A 20,199-nucleotide genomic window follows, 5' to 3' on the forward strand; every position below is an offset into this window, starting at 1 on the left:
AAAACAACTAATTTGAAACAAAGACATCCAGAATGTACATGCTTTCAAAAGCTATCTTACCTACTAATAAGAACCACCTGAGAGGCTTTAGCAGTCCAGCTAGGGACCTGAGAGGCACAGCTTTGGCCTTGCACAATCCTGTCTTTTGCTCTGGCCCCTTTAAAGGCCTTCCTGAGGTTCACAGTGGCTCAGGAGAAAAAGTGGCAGCTTTAACAACCCATGTAGAAGCTTTCTACCCCACCCCTACAGTTATATTGGAAGATTTAACTATTTGTGCAGCAAGCAGCTTCTTAGATAAGAGTACTAACTTCCAAGAAGTTGATAAACTTCTTATTTGAAAGATAAGAAGTTGTGAGGACAAAAGAATCCATCTGATTTGGGGGTATGGATTACAGAAAGAGGGCTAGGTACTTTGTCACACCCTGTATGTGGTCCAGCCTATCTGTGAAGATGCTGGCTATCAGTTTGCAGATTGGTACACAGTTCAACCCAACAGAAACTAGAACTTTCTGACTGTCAGAAGTTTCTTCCATTCATGCCTATGTAACTAATCATGGTTCTCCAGAGAAACAGAACCATATACATAGGACTTAATTCAAGTCTGGGGTAGGGGAAGCTGATGTCCAGGCAAGACTTCTGTTTTACTTGAGGGGAGGGTCAGCCTTTTTGTTGTAGTCAATTCTTGGAATGATTGGATGTGTCCTGTTCATATTAAGGAGGGCTATCTGCTTTACTTAATCTATGGATTTGAATCTTAATCGCAATCCAAATACACCCTCACAGAAATACTCAGTATGTTTGACTAAATAACTGGGCACCTTGACTGGGTCAAGGTAATACATAAAATTAACCACTACTGTGCCTAAACAGACTTTCTGATTTGCCTTTGTTCAGTTATTAAATAAAACTTTTGGTATTCAGTTTGGCATGAGTGAGAAACTGTAGCAAAAAGCTCTGGGTTAAGAGAAAAACACATTATGAGATTGGTTTCTAAATAGCTTTGCGTCATCTCAAGCAAGCCTTAAGCCCAGTTCATAATAAACTTGGATTTATTCTTAAACATTCCCACTAGTATTTGATTTTTATGAATTCATAAACTAGTATTATGAAAGGACAGGTCCTGGCCATCCCAGAGGACCATGCAGAGATAATCACAGACAGGAGAAGAAGGTTCATAAGGTTAATTAGTGGGGCCATAGTTCCCACAGGAGAGGGAGCTACATGGTGTCTGCCCCTTATCCAGGTGGCAGCTTCTCTCTCTGGGGGTAAAAGGGAAGTAGGTAGGTAGTGAGCAGGAATAGCTCATTAGGTATGGGTGGATCTGGGGTCTAGTGGGAGGAGCTGAGGACCTGAGGCTAGGGAAATGCTAACATTCCCCCATTTGTTGTTTATTAATAACAGAGGAGGGCTACCAGGTGAGGAGTGTGGGCGGAGGTTGTTTCTTCTGTAACTACTTCCTGCTGTAAAGGGGTGAAGTAGTCAGGGGTCTCTGATTCGTCATTTGGCCTGGTACCATCCAAGATGTATTTGTTTGACCATTTGGTTGATAAAAGTCCTCATCATTTCCATGAGAATGGTTCAGGGCCAATGGGTGTCATGGTCTCCTCTGGCTACCTCCTGCAGCTTGGGCACATCAAAGAGTCACTGGGGCTGGGGTCTTCAAGATCCAGATCTGTGCTGGGCAGAGCAGTGTAGTAAGAGGATGGCCTTTAACTGCAAGTTTCCAGGGGGTGTCCTGAGTGAGGGATGTTATCCTGTTAAAAGAGACTTTTGAAAAGGTTAGGCAAAGGGCTGACAAGTTCACGGGACCAGTTAACATGAACGACATGGGAGAACACACCCTGGGCATAAGCCAGAAAAGTTCCATTTGGAACATAAACCCAATTGTGGCCCATTACAAGGAAAGGAGGAATAACTGGATTGGGGGCAGGAAGGAAGTGTTTAGGGATAGTGGACTGGTTGGGAGTAACCGTCAGAGGCTAATATAAATAAATAAATAAATAAATATACACAAAGGCAAGGATGCAAGTTTCTGTACAGATGGAAAATGGACAGGTATGGACATTAGGTGGGTAATCAACTATTCCTCTTGATCTCCTAGCTCTGATTAATTTTGAAAGGGCAAATTTAAATTGACTCCATTTAAGATCATCTCCTCTTACTCCTCTCCATGGTTCCTCATTGTCAGGATTGACTTCATCCCGAAGATCTAGGTGCTCATTGCTTGGATAGCTTGTCCCAGTTGGTGTTAGGTTTTTAAAGTAGGTAGCCAGTAAAGGAGAACGCCACGCGGTATTCAGGCAGGAAAGAAAGTTTATTACCGAACTGCTGGCCTGTGGCTGAGATGATCCATGGCCGGAGAGAAGGGAGAAAGAGAGAGACCCCCACCCAGCCCTGCCTTATATCTAGGGCAGGGGCAAGGGGTGTGGCCAGGTGGATTAGGATGTGACCTCAGGGAAAGGGGAGGTAACTGCCTCCAGGTCTGCAGGTTACCCAGGTAACTGGGTGGAGACTTAATGAGGTGGGGGCATCTGCATGTAGCCCTCAGGGAGAGGACCTTACAGTTGGCATTCACAGGGTTTGAGCTCAAGGCCTGGGCACTGTCCCTGAGCACTTCTGCTTGAGGCTAGTGCTCTACTATTTGAGCCACGGTGCTGCTTTTAGCATTTGGCTGGTTCTCTTGAGCCAAGCTTCCAATCTGGCTCTTTGCTGGTTAGTTGGAAGATGGAGTTTTAGAGGGATTTTTTTTTGCCCGGGCTGGCTTCAAAGTCTCAGCTTCAGTGGATCCAGAGTGGCTGTGTCTTCCATCCCGAATCAGCAGGCCTCATTAGTCATGTGTGATGGAGGGAGGCAGGAGAGTGGGGGCATAGTTCCCATGGGAGAGGGAGTTACGTGGCGTCTGCACCTGGGGGTTAAGGGGAAGTAGTTAGGTAGTGAGGAGTGGCTCATTAGGTATGGATGGATCTGGGGGCTAGTGGGAGTGCTGTGCCAAGTCGCGAGACGATCACCAAGAAGGCCACTGAGACTCAGACATTACGAAATGCAAAAGCAAGTCAAGGCTTTATTCAAGCAAGCTGCAACTTGGGCCTCGTCCTACCCACTGACACAGCGGAGGTTAGGAGGGAGCCTCAAGCTGCGATTACACAGGGCTTATAAAGGCAAAAACAAAGTTACAGCAATCAGGTGTTCAAGCAAGATTAGGACACAGGTACAAATCTGATAGGGCTCGAGGCATTCTAAGGGTGGTTAGAGTTAAGCATTCCCAGCGGTTAGAGTTCTTGACTGGCTGGGCCCTAATAAGCTTGCCCTGGGTCTGCTCACAGGGCCTGCTTATCTCAGGTTCAAGTGGTAAAGTGGGGTTCGCGTGGTAAAGTGGGGCCTGACTTCAAAGTGGCACTTCATTCCCCCTTTTTTTCTTTGGTACCTTGGGAGGCAATCATGGCTCCATTCTGTCCATTTCAATGGCTTACATGTCTAGGGGATGATATAGAGATAAGGCATGGGCCAATAGGGCCCAAAGTTAAGTAACCAAAGGGCCTGTCACCATTTCTCACAAGTACTGTCTCTGTACCTCTGTTTTGCATGCCTCTAGTTTATCCTGCCTCATCTTCCCATAAACAACTCTGGTCCCTGGGTTTTAAAGGGGGGCAGATGGGTGAAGATCATCCATCTTCTGTAACTTCTTCAGGCTGACTCAGGGGCGTTGACCTTACCTAGCCAGGAACCTATAACCTTAGTCTACTTTACCAAGGGACTGCACACATCAAACTGGACAGGACTCCTGCTCATCACACTCGGGAAGTTGCTTATTCAGGTTCAGGTCCAAGTGATCTGGCACATCCCAGTTGCCTGTGGCCAGATCACATAAGTCTACTACTAAGTCTGGCCACCAGGTTCCTAAGGGGGCTTCTTTAGTTGCTAAAATAAGGGGGTCACCCCACTTTGGAGTGAGCTGCCAAAATAATTGGAAAGGCTGGTGAGGGTTAACGTCAACATTAGCCTGGGTAGCAAGGAAAGAAGGCAAAAAGAAAATTATAACAATATTCAGTCCAACTTTCTTTTCTTGAGGCGAAGGCGAAGTGGCTGAGTCGGGTGCTTGGAGACCTCCCATGTTCCACCATGGTAGTCGTCGTCCAGGGCAAAGGGGTCAGCTGGCCTGGCGTGGGAGCAATGGACCCGTGGTGATGCCGTCTACCTTAGTCAGTAGCACTACGTAGGGTCCCTTCCACTGTGGTTCTAAGGATTTGAGGTTATGCCTCTGGACGAACACCCAGTCCCCTGGTCTGAATAAATGGGGGGTAGGGACAGAAGCAGAATCATATAATGCCTTACTTAAGTTGGGGCCCCATATTCTTATGCACGAGCTGCAAATAATCAAGTTTACACAAAAATTCAGCATCATCCAAAGCAGCAAGCAATTCAGTCTGAAGGCTACGGATAATGGGCGGGGGCTATCCGTACATTATTTCAAAAGGAGTAAAGCCAAGCTGATAGGGAAAATTTCTTACTCTAAGCAGAGCAAAAGGAAGGAGTGACACCCAGTCTGCGCCAGTCTCTAAGGCCAATTTAGTTAAGGTCTCTTTTAGAGTCAGATTCATTCTCTCTACCTGTCCTGAACTCTGGGGTCTATAAGCACAATGCAACTTCCAATCCGTCCCCAGTGTAGCTGCTATTCCCTGACTTACTTTTGAGATGAAGGCCGGTCCGTTGTCTGACCCAGTGGTGGATGGGAAGCCATACCTGGGTAGGATTTCTTCCAGGATCCTCTTAACCACTACGTTCGCGGTCTCATGCTTTGTTGGATAGGCTTCAACCCATCCTGAAAAGGTGTCTACAAAAACTAGCAAATATTTGTATCCAAATTTTCCAGGTTTAATTTCTGTGAAATCTACTTCCCAATATACGCCTGGCCTATCCCCACGGAGGCGAGCTCCTTTAGTCATGCTTTGTTGATTGGGGGCATTGGTAAGCTGACAGGCCTTGCACTTTTTTAACAATATCTTCAATAAGTTGATCTCCTTGTCTAATTTTCACTTTGGAGTGTCGGGGCAAGTCCTGCATTCTTTGAGTTCCTATGTGAGAAGCTCGGTGGATTCTCTTAAGGATCCCCTTACTCAGCCCTTGTGGCAGGATAAGTTTCCCTTCACAAGTTTTCCACCAGTCATTGTTTCCTTCTCTGTCCAGGGGTTTGTGGGCCATGGGAATTTTCTTTATCCACTCCAAGTCTTCTTGGGAATACTGGGGCACAGGAGGCAAAGCTTGTGGCCCTGGGTCTACTAGAGTCAATACCTCTGTTCATATAGAAGCTTGACATTCTCAGCAAACCCAGGTATCCACAGCCGGCAAAAGCCTGTTGTTGCCAGGAACTCTGACTTGTCTGGCTGACTTAGGCACAGGGATTTTCAGCACAGTCTCTTTATGTGCATTTGACAGCCAACGCTTGCCCTCTTTTAATATGAAGCCCAGATAGGTTACTTCAGGTTTACAAATTTGTGCCTTTTAACATTCTAGTTGGTTTTTTTTTTCAAATTTTTATTATCAAACTGATGTACAGAGAGGTTACAGTTTCATATGTTAGGCATTGGATACATTTCTTGTACTGTTTGTTACAACGTTCTAGTTTGTAAAAGCTTTTTCCTGACTGGCTGGGGAACTAATCTCTGATGACCTAAAAAAATTACCTTTGCAGGCCTTTAACAGATCTCAATAAGGACACAATCTCAGGTCCACAAGCTTTCTTTCCTGAACAGATGTATCAGCTTAAAATTCTCACTGCCAGTCAGAGCTTTGAGTAAATGCAGGGGGTTGAGATTTCAATCTATCCTCTCATTTGACAAACTTACCCTTACTAACCACTATCACAGATGACTGGCAAGTTCCTGCCCAGTAGACAGACATGGGCATTAGAAAGGCATGCTTATGAACTATTCTTCTAGGACTTCCCGGCTTTGATTAACTTTTGAAAGGCCAAACAGGAGTGACTCTAGGATCTGACACCATCTCTGCCATCCAAGCAGTGGCTTACTGCCTCTGGATGCTCTATCACTTTTGTCCCAGGAGGAGTAACTTTCCACTGGATTTGGACTCAGGGCCTGAGCACTGTCCCCCAACTCTCCAGCTCAAGACTAGCACCCTACCACTTTGAGCTCCACACAACTCCATTCCCAGCACTCTGCTGGCTGCTTAGAGACAAGTCTCTCATAGGGACCTTTCTCTGCCCGGGCTGGCTTTGAACTGCAGATTTCAGATCAGTGAGTCTTACAAGAGGCCACTTTACTCCAATTAAAGCAACAAGATGGTCCACACAGAAGTAGTTTTTAAAGCATGTTCTTACCTGGAGCTTATTAAGGGCCAGTATTAGATCTTGACAAACTTGTAGGAATCACCTGTGCTTCTCTGTGGGCCTGCTGGAAACTGTTACAAAAAACCTACAAAGAAGCTGGAATGGCAATTAAACATTTTGGTAGCCATAATTCTCCTTTTCTCACTTTGCAATAATTATTTAGGACAATTTTACTTCCAAATTTCTTATCTAGAAATGTATTCTTGATTTCCAAACCCTTTTTACTAACCCAACACTTTAGCTTTTATCTGCATTGGAAAAACTGAAGCTCACAGGCATTCTGAAACCAGGTGCAGCCCTTTGCCTAGGGACTGCTTGTTTCAAAAGAGCCTTTTTTTTTTTTTCTTCAGTCCCAGTTACTGCATGGCATGAAGACCTTTGAACTCAAACGACAATTTTTCCTTAATGCAAGAATTACAATTAGAAATATTTATCCATTCAGCTTTCCAATATATTAGTGAGAAACATTGGCCCATTTTGCCATTTCTTCCTACATACATAGAGTTAATGAGTTTACTTCTATCCCCATTAGTTTAATATATATCCTTTTACATCCAAATTTCTGACACTTAGCTCTGATTTTTTTAATTAAACATTTTTTAACTATAGTTCCTCTTTAAAACAATGCAATAATCCTTTAAAGCATTTGGTAATGCCCAAACTTGATGACCATTTGAATTTAAACTTAAACTCACTCAATTTTACATCATACTAACAGTCTTGAACATGTTCACTCACACATGCACACACACATACATATTCAAAAGATCTTAAAGCGCGCAGAATAAGCATCGGCCGTACATTTTCCAGTGGCAAGAGGTATTTTGTCAATCTTACTTCTGCAACACCCCAATTTTAAGACAAAAACCTTTAACAAATGCTTTTAGCATTCTCCAGCCTCATTTTCCAGGGCTTGATAGTTTTAGTAAAACATTTTTAGTCTGCTTAAGAAGGCTGGGTGGGGGGTCCCCCCAGAGTTCTTTTTTGCGGACACTCACACTGATTGTGAGCTGTGGCCTGTATGTCTCAAGCAGGTTTGACACAAAAGAGACTGTTAGACTTACAAACACAGAGATTACAGCGCTGCGTGGTGCGGTCACTCCTGCCACCTGCGGATGGCTTGGGCTGGCCCCGTGTCTGCCCCTGTTGGCAGCTGCGGGTCAGGACTCTGTGCCTTGGGCTGCTGGCGCCAGGACTGGGCGGCGGGCCCCTCCAGAGCAGAGGGCACAGCTGAAACATTTTCCTCAGAGTCCTCTTGTAACTGGGGTGGGGAGTATGGAGGGGGAAATATTTCCTCCTCCACGCTTCCTCCCTGGAGGACAGGTGGGCACAATTTCTTCTCGTCTCTCTTGGTTTCTCTCTTGTCACCCCGTGAATATTGGGGTAGGGGAAGGAGTGGAGGAGGGAGTGGATAAGAAAGGCCAAACCCAAGCTGGAGTGTCCCTGTCAACTAGTTCCCTCCAGGTGTCTATATAAGGAATCTGGTCTAGATAGCCTGAATGAGGGGCTTCGATTAGGCTTTGTAAAGTACTGATCTTAACTATATTAAAGCTCCCCTCAGGTGGCCAATTAGCTCTCAAAGGTGGGCCATTCTGACTTACACAGGGTGATCCTTAAGGGTCACACCTCGGTTCTGAGCTAGTTCCTTGACTTCCCTCCAGTGAGCTAGGGTCAAATCTAGGGGGCTAGATGGAGATCCCCAAGATAGAACGTTACTCATAGCTCTGATCAGATGTTTAGTTCAGAAGGCTAAAAAACAAACAACACAACACAACACACAGGCCTGAGAATAGGAAAAGTTATGAGTTGGCGATCTCCTAGGTTGGCCCACAAGCCTCCTCCTGCTAAGTAGCAGGAGCAGACCTAAGTTGGCCCAACCTCCCGCAAGGGTGCAAGAGGAGTGGACTCAAGTGGACTCAGGTAAGAGTGGAGAGTCTCCTAGGTTGGCCCACAAGCCTCCTCTTGCTAAGCAGCCGGAGCAGACCTAAAGTTGGCTCAACCTCCTGCAGTGGTGCAGGAGGAGTGGACCCAAGTGGACTCAGAGTCTGGGGTGTTCCCCAGTCTCCCCGGAATTGCCGAGTAAGTGCGTCCACTTCGACAACCCCTTAAACAACCCCTTTAAGCAAAAGCAAAACAGACAGACAAATTACAGGACAAGACAAACAAATGAACAGCGCTGTTTCCTTCGGAGTCTGGGGTCTCGGGGGTCTCTGGGGCGATCCCAGACAAGCCCCCAAATGTTGTGCCAAGTCGCGAGACGACCACCAAGAAGGCCACTGAGACTCAGACATTATGAAATGCAAAAGCAAGGCAAGGCTTAATTCAAGCAAGCTGCAACTTGGGCCTCATCCTACCCACCGACACAGTGGAGGTTAGGAGGGAGCCTCAAGCTGCGATTACACAGGGCTTATAAAGGCAAAAACAAAGTTACAGCAATCAGGTGTTCAAGCAAGCAAGATTAGGACACAGGTACAAATCTGATAGGGCTTGAGGCATTCTAGGGGTGGTTAGAGTTAAGCATTCCCAGCGGTTAGAGTTCTTGACTGGCTGGGCCCTAATAAGCTTGCCCTGGGTCTGCTCACAGGGCCTGCTTATCTCAGGTTCACGTGGTAAAGTGGGGTTCGTGGTAAAGTGGGGCCTGACTTCAAAGTCTAGCACTTCAGGAGGAGCTGAGGACCTGAGGCTAGGGAAATGCTAAGTTACCTCCTCCCTCATTCCACCCTCCCCCCAGAATTTTTTTTCTTTTAAATTGGCCATGTAAGTTTTCTGGAATTCCAGTGGCAAAATGCTATTATTTTGCCCATATTTTAGAACTACATGGTCAGTTAGAAGACAAAAACTTTTCCAGCAAACAAAAATTTTCACAGATTATCCGGTGAGGAAATGGAGAAGCCACATTTTGAGAAACCAGTTCAGCTCCTGTAATAGGGAGGCCAGATCTGCCCAGTGCCATCAATAGCTGTGGAGGGACTTCAGGTTGACTCCTGCTCAGATTAGAGCAGAAGCCAACTCCATCACCACTAAGCCCTCCCCCACCCTATTCAGGGAAGCTCCCCTTTACTATGTAGATTGACTACCTGAGGCCTGGGAGCTTCTAGAGAACCTGTGTCCTCTTTATTATGATAAGTTATGTAGATTGACCACCTGAGGCCTGGGAGCTTCAAGGGAACTGGCTTTGAGTAGGCATATCCGCCCGCATCATGTGAGCCCCGCCACATCCATGCATCAATTCTAACTAGAATGATAGGTTAGTTCAAATAAATATTATGAGACAGACTGTAACTCTATTGGCCACCTGCGTGCGGCCTAGCATGCTCTGTAAGTGTTGTATCTTCATTGGTCACCTGCGTGTGACAAATTTGTCTGTGATGTTTGCCTTATAACCAGGCTGGAAGGCCACATGGATGTGCGGTCCCAGCTCCCGAGTCTGGGCTGCACAGGTGTGCGTGGTTCCAGCTCCCGAGTCTGGGCCCTGATCCTGCACACGTGGTCAGCAGTTTCGGCTCCCGAGTCCCGGCTGTGACCAAGGCCGGTCGGTTCACTTTTTGTTCACTTTTTACTTCCCCAATTAAACTGTCTTTTTGTCACCTTGTAGCTGGAGACTGTGTGGTGGACTCTTGGGGGAACCAGGAATCCCCTCCCTTGGGGGGGGGACCTTGTTTCATTGTAGCGAACCCCCACTCTACTTCATATTGGTGCAATGAAACGGGGTGCCCCCCAAGGGAGGGGATTCCTGGTTCCCCCAAGAGTCCACCACACAGTCTCCAGCTACAAGGTGACAAAAAGACAGTTTTATTGGAGAAGTAAAAAGTGAACAAAGGGGCTGGGAATATGGCCTAGTGGCAAGAGTGCTTGACTTGTATACATGAAGCCCTGGGTTCAATTCCCCAACACCACATATACAGAAAACGGCCAGAAGTGGCGCTGTGGCTCAAGTGGCAGAGTGCTAGCCTTGAGCAAAAAGAAGTCAGGGACAGTGCTCAGGCCCTGAGTTCAAGGCCCAGGACTGGCAAAAAAAATAAATAAATAAATAAAAAGTGAACAAAAAGTGAACCGACCGGCCTTGGTCGCAGCCCAGACTCGGGAGCCGAAACTGCCAACCACGAGTGCAGGATCAGGGCCCAGAGCTGGGACCGGGCATCCGTGTGGCCTTCCAGCCTGGTTATAAGGCAAACATCACAGACAAATTTGTCACACGCATGTGACCAATGAAGATACAACACTTACAGAGCATGCTAGGCCGCACGCAGGTGGCCAATAGAGTTACAGTCTGTCTCATAATATTTATTTGAACTAACCTATCATTCTAGTTAGAATTGATGCATGGGGCTGGGGATATGGCCTAGTGGCTAGACTGCTTGCCTCGTATACATGAGGCCCTAGGTTCGATTCCCCAGCACCACATATACAGAAAATGGCCAGAAGTGGCGCTGTGGCTCAAGTGGCAGAGTGCTAGCCTTGAGCGGGAAGAAGCCAGGGACAGTGCTCATGCCCGGAGTCCAAGCCCCAGGACTGGCCAAAAAAAAAAAAAAAGAATTGATGCATGGATATGGCGGGGCTCACATGATGTGGGCGGATATGCCTACTCATAGCCAGTTCCCTTGAAGCTCCCAGGCCTCAAGTGGTCAATCTACATAACTTATCATAATAAAGAGGAGGACTCAGGTTCTCTCGAAGCTCCCAGGCCTCAGGTAGTCAATCTACATAATAAAGGGGAGCTTCCCTGAATAGGGTGGGGGAGGGCTTAGTGGTGATGGAGTTGGCTCCTGCTCTAATCTGAGCTGGAGTCAACCTGAAGTCCCTCCACAGCTATTGATGGCACTGGGCAGATCTGGCCTCCTTATTACACTCCAATGGGGAGCTGAAGTGGGATGCAGAGAAGGTCCAGGAGATGGGAGACAGGACTAGAACAGAACACAGACACATGGCATGGCGTAATGGCGGCGGAGCTCGTCAGAGCCTTATAGGCTTACAGCAAGATACCTTCAGCTTCAGCATTTGAATTGCAAGGCCACTGTTAGAGTTCAGGGTGGGGGAAGGGTTACCAGGGGCTTGAGTCTCCACATCCTGCCTGCCTTGAGGAATCTGGCATGCCCATTACCTGGGGGATGGGTGGGCTTCCACCTCCAAGAGTTTTTGGAACCTTGATGGAACCACGTTGGCGCTTGCTAAAATCAATTCTACAGCAGGAAGTAGCTCCAGAAACAACTTCCGCCCATACTCCCCGCCTGGTACCCCCTCCTCTGTTATTAATAAGCAACAAATTGGGGGATGTTAGCATTTCCCTAGCCTAAGGTCCTCAGCTCCTCCCACTAGACTCCAGATCCTCCCATACCTATTGAGCCACTCCTACTCACTGCCTACCTACTTCCCCTTTATCCCCAGAGAGAGAAGCTGCCACCTGGATAAGGTGCAGACGCCATGTAGCTCCCTCTTCTGTGGAACTGTGGCCCCACTAATAAACCTCCTTATGAACCTTCTTCTCCTGTCTGTGATTATCTCTGCATGGTCCTCTGGGATGGCCAGGACCTGTCCTTTGACATTATACATTAGATGTTTATATTCCATTCCCACATTCAGTTTCAGACATACTTTCCCGAATATCTCAACTTTAAACTAATATTGTTCACAATGGCTTTACCCATTACATTTGCTATACACAAATCAAAAGAAAAATCTGACGTTTGTGGAGGCAGAAGCTCTTTCTATGAACTCAGTTAATCCTTAAACTCTTCTGCCAGGGATATTATCTATTTTATACAGGAAGAAAATGGCTCTCCAAATGGCCAGGCAGTAAAGCTAGCATAAACCTTCTTTGTGGCTCTGAAGGCAAGTCTTTTTATTTTTTGTTCTTTGTATCACATATAAGAAGTCTGTAGGTAACTTTACACTTAATTAGCCTTCATTATCTCCTAAAATAAAACCTGAGGCTAGCTCACTAAGTCAGTTAAGCATGTGGTGCTAATAATGAAATAAAACCTGAAAAACAAATCCAGCCTTAGAGACTTTGCTGTCTTGATCTGGATCGATGAGTTGTTGTCACGTTTAACTGAGTGTGCAGGAAGGACCGGAATAATTGTCCTTTGGACAGGAGATTGAGTGGTTGCTTTGTCTTTAACCCTTTGAGTCCCTTCCAAAGTCCACATTGATTTAAAATTGTAAGCCTCAAGTGAGATGCCAGATTCAAACTTCACTGCCTATCTACAGGAGGGCTGTGAACGGCAACTCAAAGTAAAGCAGATCCGGGACCCGATAATCTTAGAAGCAAAGCCAGGATTCCAAACTCAGATCTTAACTTTGCAAATGTTTTCTGGGGCGATCTTCCTCGGGCCTACAATTCCCAGCGTGCCATGCCCATGTCTAAAGCTTATTGGCGGCTCCTCCTGCGCGTCTTGCGTAGTGGCATACGCTGCAGCCAAAAGACAGGATAGCTCCCGGCACAAGACAGAAAGGATAGCTCCCAGCACCGAATCCCGGAGCTGAGGGGCGGGTCCTGCCTAGGTTCCGGCTCCGGCTCCAGCCCCTCCCCGCTCTCCGAGGCGGCTCAGTCCCTGGCGGAACGGCAGGAGCGAGGTGGGTCCCGGATCGGGCCGAGGTCGTGGGGGAGAAGGGGTAGGGGTGGGGGGGAGGCAGACGTGACTTCGCGGGGCACTCAGAGCATGGCCCCTTCCTTCTCACCTAAGAGTTGGTGGCCGCTGCCTTCCTCCGCGGACCCAGTGGGTAGCAGAGGGGCCCTGTGGTCCCTGACCTCTGTCCGGGTCCCCCGGCCCACTGGGTCCGGCCGCTGGCGCCACACCGGACTCGACCCCGCCCTTTTCCTCGTGACCTTTGAAAACTTCAACCTCCTGCCACAGATCTTGCCTTTGGGATCAGCCCCTGGTCCCCTTCCACTCTCCAGTCCCAAGCCCACCGGCGTCTCTGAGCCAAACTCCTGCCTTCCTGAACGCGGCAGCCTTGGGCTCCTCTTTAGCTTCTCGCGCCCACGTCACACTCTCCAGCCTCTTGGACATCGGTCTTCGGAGCCCTCCGATTGCAGCCTTTGTCCCTTTCTCCTGGACCCGTTATCTGCCTCCCCTGTACAATTCCCTGTGCAAGCACTCTGCCTCCCTGGTCTTTACAAGTTTATCCCCACCCCCGCCCGCTTCCGCTTTGCCTGGCCCCAGAACAGGAACTTGGACTCTGCAGACCACATTCCAACTTGGCTTCTTCTCTCCTAGGCCCTTGCCTTCATCATCTGTGGTCAGCCCCATCGTGTTGGCTCGTGCCTCTTAGAGCCAGATTGTTCTCTATACTATGTGGATCCCTTCTACTCCTCTTGCTCTTCATGGTGGTGAGCCCTTAGGGAGACTACTGGCCCAGTAGGCCAGGCTTACCGCCCCCCCCCCACCTCTTTTCTGAAATATGATAGGGGCATGACTATTTTAAGCTACCTTTCCAGTAGGTAATGTACGATTCTCCCCTGCCATGCTGGGTCTTGCTCATTCACCCATTCTGGAAGTTCTACCACTTGATTGCTTGGGAGGGCTATGCCTGTGTCACTCAACTCCTGTGCAACTGTTTTTCTTTGCTTTCTTTCTGTCCTTCCCCCTTTTTCTCCCTCCAGTACTAGTGTAATGGTTAAAAACCCTGGCTTTTCCATGAAGGACATCAGTCCCCATTCTGCCCCTTGGGCAAGTTAGTTAATTTCTCTGAGCTTCAGTTTCTTTATCCCTAAAATAACGATCAAAAAGTGCAAAGTTATAAAGATGAAATGATAAATTATATATAGCACTTCATCCTGAGTAAGAACTTAACAAAACATTAACTGTTACTGGCTCCTGTATGATGTGCCAAGGACTGTGGGAGGAGGAGGAGGTACAGAGGAGGCTGGGCACTGTCCTTGTCCCCTGTAACAACCTGTACTGTTTGATGGTTTCTGGAGTTTGTATCTACTGCACTACCCTCTATCATAAACCGAGGGTGGCGATCATAATCCTAAATCACTGTACTTGTCTGCTGACTCAGCATTCCGCCCTGGGTAGAGCCCTGCCTTAGTAAATTAAAGGCTCTCAGCATGGCAGTTTTAGAAGTGAGCAGAAACCATATAGCGCTGCTTATAAATACTACTAGAGCCTAAGTGGGATGGGCATTTGAGCACTCAGCCTTGTGCTGTAGAAGATTATATGACAACCCAAACCCTTTCTTCAATTTACTTACAAATGACTAGTGGAAATAGATGTGAACAAATAATTGCACAGCCCCATAAAAAGCAAGCACAACATTCTGCGGGCACATAAAGGACAAAGTGGGTATGAATCAGATTGCTGGGAAAAAGTGGGTTAGGATAGAACCACGTAAGCAGGACATGGGTTCTGAAGACCAGTCTGGCCTCAATTTTGTTGACTTAACAAATATTTATTAAAGGTCTATTATGAATGCCTACATCTACTTTAGGAATGTGGGTTACATTAGTGAATAAAAGTAAACCGAGGTCCCAGTTCTCATGGAACTTAAGTTTAGTAGGGAACTTACACTTAATGTCTATAATAGACTCATAGACATACATAGGATGTCAGTGACAGTGTGCTAAAGAGAGGGAAGACTGGAGAAGGGGGTATAATTTTTTTTTTTTTTTTTGGCCAGTCCTGGGCCTTGGACTCAGGGCCTGAGCACTGTCCCTGGCTTCTTCCCGCTCAAGGCTAGCACTCTGCCACTTGAGCCACAGCGCCGCTTCTGGCCGTTTTCTGTATATGTGGTGCTGGGGAATCGAACCTAGGGCCTCGTGTATCCGAGGCAGGCACTCTTGCCACTAGGCTATATCCCCAGCCCGGGGGGGTATAATTTTTAAAAGAATCAAGGAAAAATGGATTTAAGTATCAAAGAATAAGTACTTTGTGATGTTCACTATAGGTTACTAGAAGCAAACCTATTATGTTTTTATACTCCTTATCCAGATTCTTCAAGAAATATTAATAGGGGTTGGTAAATGTACTTTACAAAAGTTTTTGCACCAGAACTGGGCCTTGAACTCAGAGCTTTCCCCTCTCTGGGTTTGCTTGCTCACAGCTGGGACCCTACCTTTTGAGCCATGCCTTCTGTCTGATGTTTTCTGGCTAATTAGAAATGGAATCTCTTGGACTTTTCTGCTCAGCTGGCTAAGAACCAACATCTCGGGGCTGGGGATATAGCCTAGTGGCAAGAGTGCCTGCCTCGGTATACACGAGGCCCTAGGTTCGATTCCCCAGCACCACATATACAGAAAACGGCCAGAAGCGGCGCTGTGGCTCAAGTGGCAGAGTACTAGCCTTGAGCGGGAAGAAGCCAGGGACAGTGCTCAGGCCCTGAGTCCAAGCCCCAGGACTGGCCAAAAAAAAAAAAAAGAACCAACATCTTCCATATCCAGCTTCCTGAGTATCAAGGATTACAAGTGTGAGCCACTAGTGTCCAGTTTTTTTGTTTGTTTGTTTTTTGAGACAGTGTCTCATGTTATGTAGCCCTGACTAGCCTGGAACTTGAGATCCTCCTGCTTCAGCTCCCTGTGTGCTGGGATTATAGGTATTTGCCATGCACTGTCTATTATTTTACTGGGACACAGCCACATTTACTCCTTTATGTGGTGTAATGCTTCTTTCATGATAATGATGACAGCTGAATAGTTATTACACTGATCCTATGGTCCTAAATGTTTACTAGACATTTCTGACCCTAAGTTTTTTTTTTTTTTGGCACGACTGCAATTTTATTTACGCAATAAATAGGGAAGGAAAAAATCCTATCAGAGCAACAGGTGAGGAGATGAGAAACTAGGTAACTCTCCATTAAAAAAATGTTTTTGTTGGTTGTGGGGCTTCTACTCAGGGCTTGGGTGCTGTCCCTGAGCTTTTTTGCTCAAGGCTTTCTACCACAGTGCCACATCCGGTTTTCTGGTGGTTAACCGGAAATAAAAGTCTCATGGACATAGCTGCCTGGGCTAGCTTTGAACTATGATCATCAAATCTCAGCCTCCTAAGTTTCTAGGATTACAGGCATGAGCCACCGGTGCCCAGCCAATTTTGTTTTTTTTAAGTACAGTAGCCTTGGCTTACAATTCAGGAGACTAAAACACAGTTTGGGGCAGAAACACTTGTGAGCTAACAATAAAATACATTTCCTTCTCATTCACAAAGAATATGCCACTGAAGCTTTGTGTGTGGTTGTGCTGGTCCTAGGGCCAGGGTGCTATCTCTGAGCTTCTTTTGCTCAAGGCTAGGCCTCTACCACTTGAGCCACAACTCCAGGCTTTTTTGATGGCTAATTAAGGAGTCTCAGGGACTTTCTTGCCCAGTGACCCTAAGTTTTTTTCAAGAATCTTAATATAAAATTTCTGAAGGTGCCTAGGCTTTTTTTAGTGTTGAATGGTTTTCAGCCTCTTTTAAAATTTTCGTTTTTCTCAGTGAGTCTTTTCACATCTTTGTTGTGAAGCCAGTCATCACGTTCAGCTTCGCATCTGAGCTTGCATCAAAGACTTGCATGATCTTTCTTAGGCATGGCCCTTGTGCCGAGGTTATCCAACTTGGAACCCATATTTCCATCCAGCCAGTAGCCAGATCTCAATAGACACAAGCAAGTTGGAGTCACTGAAGCTTCTTTTCTTCGTTTCTGTCACGTCCATCAGTTTCATCAAATTCTTCATCATTCATGTTTCATCAGCCTCCAAGTTACCAAACTCCTCAGCACTACCCTCTGCATCTTCCAAGTTTTCATTTGTTTGCTATTTCTTTTTTCACATTGCTGGAAAAATTAAAGAATCTTTTTGATTCTTCATAGAGCTAGAACATGTTTAAAACTTTTTTCTTTTTTTTGGCAGGTCTTGGGGTTCCCACTCTGGGCTTGGGTGCTGTCTCTGAGCTCCTTTTTGCTCAAGGCTTGTGCTCTACCAATTGAGCCATAACTCCACTTCCGGTTTCCTGATGGTTAATTGGAAATAAGAGTCTCACCAACTTTCCTGCCCAGGCTGGCTTCAAATTGCAATCCTCAGATCTCACCCTGAGTAGTTAGGATTATAGGCATGAACCTCTGACACTCAGCCCCAATTCTTCTTCTCCTTTTTTTTTTTTTTTCCCAGTCCTGAGGCTTGACCTCAGGGCCTGGGCTCTGTCCCTGAGCCTCTCTGCTCTGTCCCTGAGCCTCTCTGTGCTTATAACTAGCCTTCTATCACTGGAGCCGTAGCTCCACTGACAGCCTTTTCTGCTTATGTGCTACTGAGGAATCGAACCCAGGGCTTCCTGGATGCTAGGCAAGCACTCTACCACTAAGCCACATTCCTAGCCAATTCTTTTGTTTTTGAGATAGGATCTCACTACCTTTTTGCCTAGGCTAGCCTTGAACTCTCGGTTGATCCTCCTGCTCTACCTCCTGAGTAGCTGGCATACATCATACATGGCTTGTTTCTAACAACTGTAACTGTAGCATTATTTGAGGAATGGCAAGTATGTGTTACATATAATGTTGCACATATTATAGGCACTTCTAATACGCAGTCCTGCAGTGTGGCTCAGCGTGATTGGATAATTTGCAGTTGTAAAGATCAGCTATGCCACCATTGTAAATGTATACTAAATATAGTCAGGGTCTGTTCTTGCACCCTGGCTGTGTATGTGACTGTGTGGATGTGAGAGGCTGAATGTTTCAAGTGTGACTATAGCTGTGTCATGTGGAAATGTGGGCTTGTGACTGTGCATGAGTCTGTAATATTTGAAAATGGTGGAAGTGGGCACTGGCCAATGAGAACAGATGCAGCTGAGGTCCTGCAGGGGATCTTGGAGGGCCAGGTACAACCCTGCTAGATCGTGGTAAGGTCTGGAGAGGGTTGGGGTGGCAGAACCGTTAAGATTGTTGAGAGATGGGCCTTATAAACCACTAGAGCCTTAAGAATGTTCAAGTCACATGTTCACTTGGAAGCTGAGTAGATACCATTGGTTAGTGATGGGCGAAGTTGGCGTTTTCTTGGGTCGCTCAAAATGCATGTGAAGTTTGTCACTTGAAAGTAAGTAAATAAATGCTTTCTCTCCAAGTATTGTAGAAGTGAGGTTATTCCTAATGGATGGTTCCCTGGGGGAACCTTCTCTCAGAATGCAGATATGTGGTCTGGCCTGGCCCAAGGACAGTAAAGGTGTTGAACATGTGTGTTCATTCCCAGGGTTCAGAGATGGGCAGTGAGAAGGAGCCGAGCCCAGAACCACACCTGCCAGAGGAAGGGGAAGGACTTAAGCTTTGGAGAGTGGATGGCTCAGAGAGCTCTCGAATCCTACCTGGGGAGGAACATGGGCCGGAGAGCCTATTGATGGAGGCACCAGGAACACATCTGGAAAAGCCATGGCAGGAAGCCCCTGCCCCAACTGGAGGACCTGAGGACCCCATTGCTCATCCAAGGCCAGGAGAAGACGAGAAGCCCTTTTTATGTGCCCAGTGTGGCAAAACCTTCAACAACATCTCGAGCCTCAGGACACACCAGCGCATCCACACTGGCGAGAAGCCATACAAGTGCTCGGAATGCGGCAAGAGCTTCTCCCGAAGCTCCAACCGCATCCGCCACGAGCGGATCCACCTGGAGGAGAAGCACTACAAGTGTCCCAGGTGCCAGGAGAGCTTCCGGCGGCGCTCGGACCTCACCACGCACCAACAGGACCACATGGGCCTGCGGCCCTACCGTTGTGACACCTGCGGCAAGAGCTTCAGCCAGAGCGCCACGCTGGCGGTGCACTACCGCACCCACCTGGACCCGGCGCCCTACATCTGCTGCGAATGTGGGAAGAGCTTCAGCAACAGCTCCAGCTTCGGGGTGCACCACCGCACCCACACGGGCGAGAGGCCTTACGAGTGCATGGAGTGCGGGAGGACGTTCAGTGACATCTCCAACTTCGGCGCGCACCAGCGGACCCACAGAGGGGAGAAACCCTATCGCTGCACCCTGTGCGGGAAACACTTCTCCCGGAGCTCCAACCTCATCCGACACCAGAAGACACACATGGGTGAGCAGACAGGAAGGGATTCCAGCTGAACCGAGCCCCATGGAGAAAGAGAGGGAGGGAGGCCAGGGAAGGCCCCACCTATGGAGAGGAAAAAGGCCTTTAGAAGTGGCTGTGGCCATCCAGACCGCGAGCCCTCCATCCATCTTAGAGAATGGTTTCCTGTTGCCTCTGAAGCCTCGATCTCCAGCAAGTCCAGAAGATGAGTGAAAATCCTTGCCTCCTCCCAGGAAAAAGTTAGAAGACACAATCTTGATTTTTTTCCCTCCTTGGGCGTGGAAGAAGTATGTTAGCTCAGGACGTGTTTCTGTCCCTGGAGCGGCAGTCTGTTGGCCTTTGAGAAAGTGCCTGTGAGATGTCACCTCTGAGGGGCCCCCACATTGTCTGTGAACTGCTTAGGATGCACTGCAGTGGCCTGCTTTCCCACCAGTCCTGACCTGAGTGCTTCTAGAGCTCTAGGCTGGGAGGAGTGGCCCTCCTAAGGGAAGGGGCCTCCATGGTCTGAGGAGAGGTGTGGGGACCTGCCTTAGGACTGAAAGGGAAAGCCCTCAGGGATCCATGATCCAGGGACCTTCACACTTCCCCCTTTCTGTTACCTGTTATTCTCACCCCAACCTGCTTTGTTTCCCCAGAATGATTATCGTAAGAGCCCTTCATGAAAAGGACTGTGTACTTATTTGGAGAAGTTGGGAGCTGGTTCCAGTGCAGCCATTCTGAAAGGAAGTTGAATTCCAAGAGAGATGGGTGGTTACTCTGAAAAGAAGAGGAAGGCCCATTTCCAGAACTTTTGAGAAGGAGGGAAGGGAAAAAAGTGCCATTGATCGAACATCTACATGCTGTAACTTTTACTGGGTTTACTTGCCAATTAAA

The 20,199-nt window shown here is 47.4% G+C and overlaps 1 protein-coding gene across 3 annotated transcripts in view; it reads left to right on the forward strand.

Annotated features, from left to right (window-relative positions):
* Nucleotides 1-19,861, forward strand: part of Znf691 (zinc finger protein 691) — a 37,972-nt gene extending 18,111 nt beyond the window's left edge. For 2 of the 3 annotated variants that reach the window (XM_048351072.1, XM_048351073.1), the window contains exon 13: nt 18,501-19,861. In XM_048351072.1, coding sequence (XP_048207029.1) covers nt 18,501-19,361 — 861 coding nt within the window. In that variant the 3' untranslated portion in view covers nt 19,362-19,861. Of the gene's footprint in view, nt 1-12,876; nt 12,917-18,500 lie in introns of those variants that run through there. The other variant, XM_048351074.1, reaches the window with a different exon arrangement.
* The last annotated feature ends 338 nt before the right edge of the window (nt 19,862-20,199 follow it).

This window comes from Perognathus longimembris, chromosome 7, assembly GCF_023159225.1.
Source record: "Perognathus longimembris pacificus isolate PPM17 chromosome 7, ASM2315922v1, whole genome shotgun sequence".
Classification (NCBI taxonomy): Eukaryota; Metazoa; Chordata; class Mammalia; order Rodentia; family Heteromyidae; genus Perognathus; species Perognathus longimembris.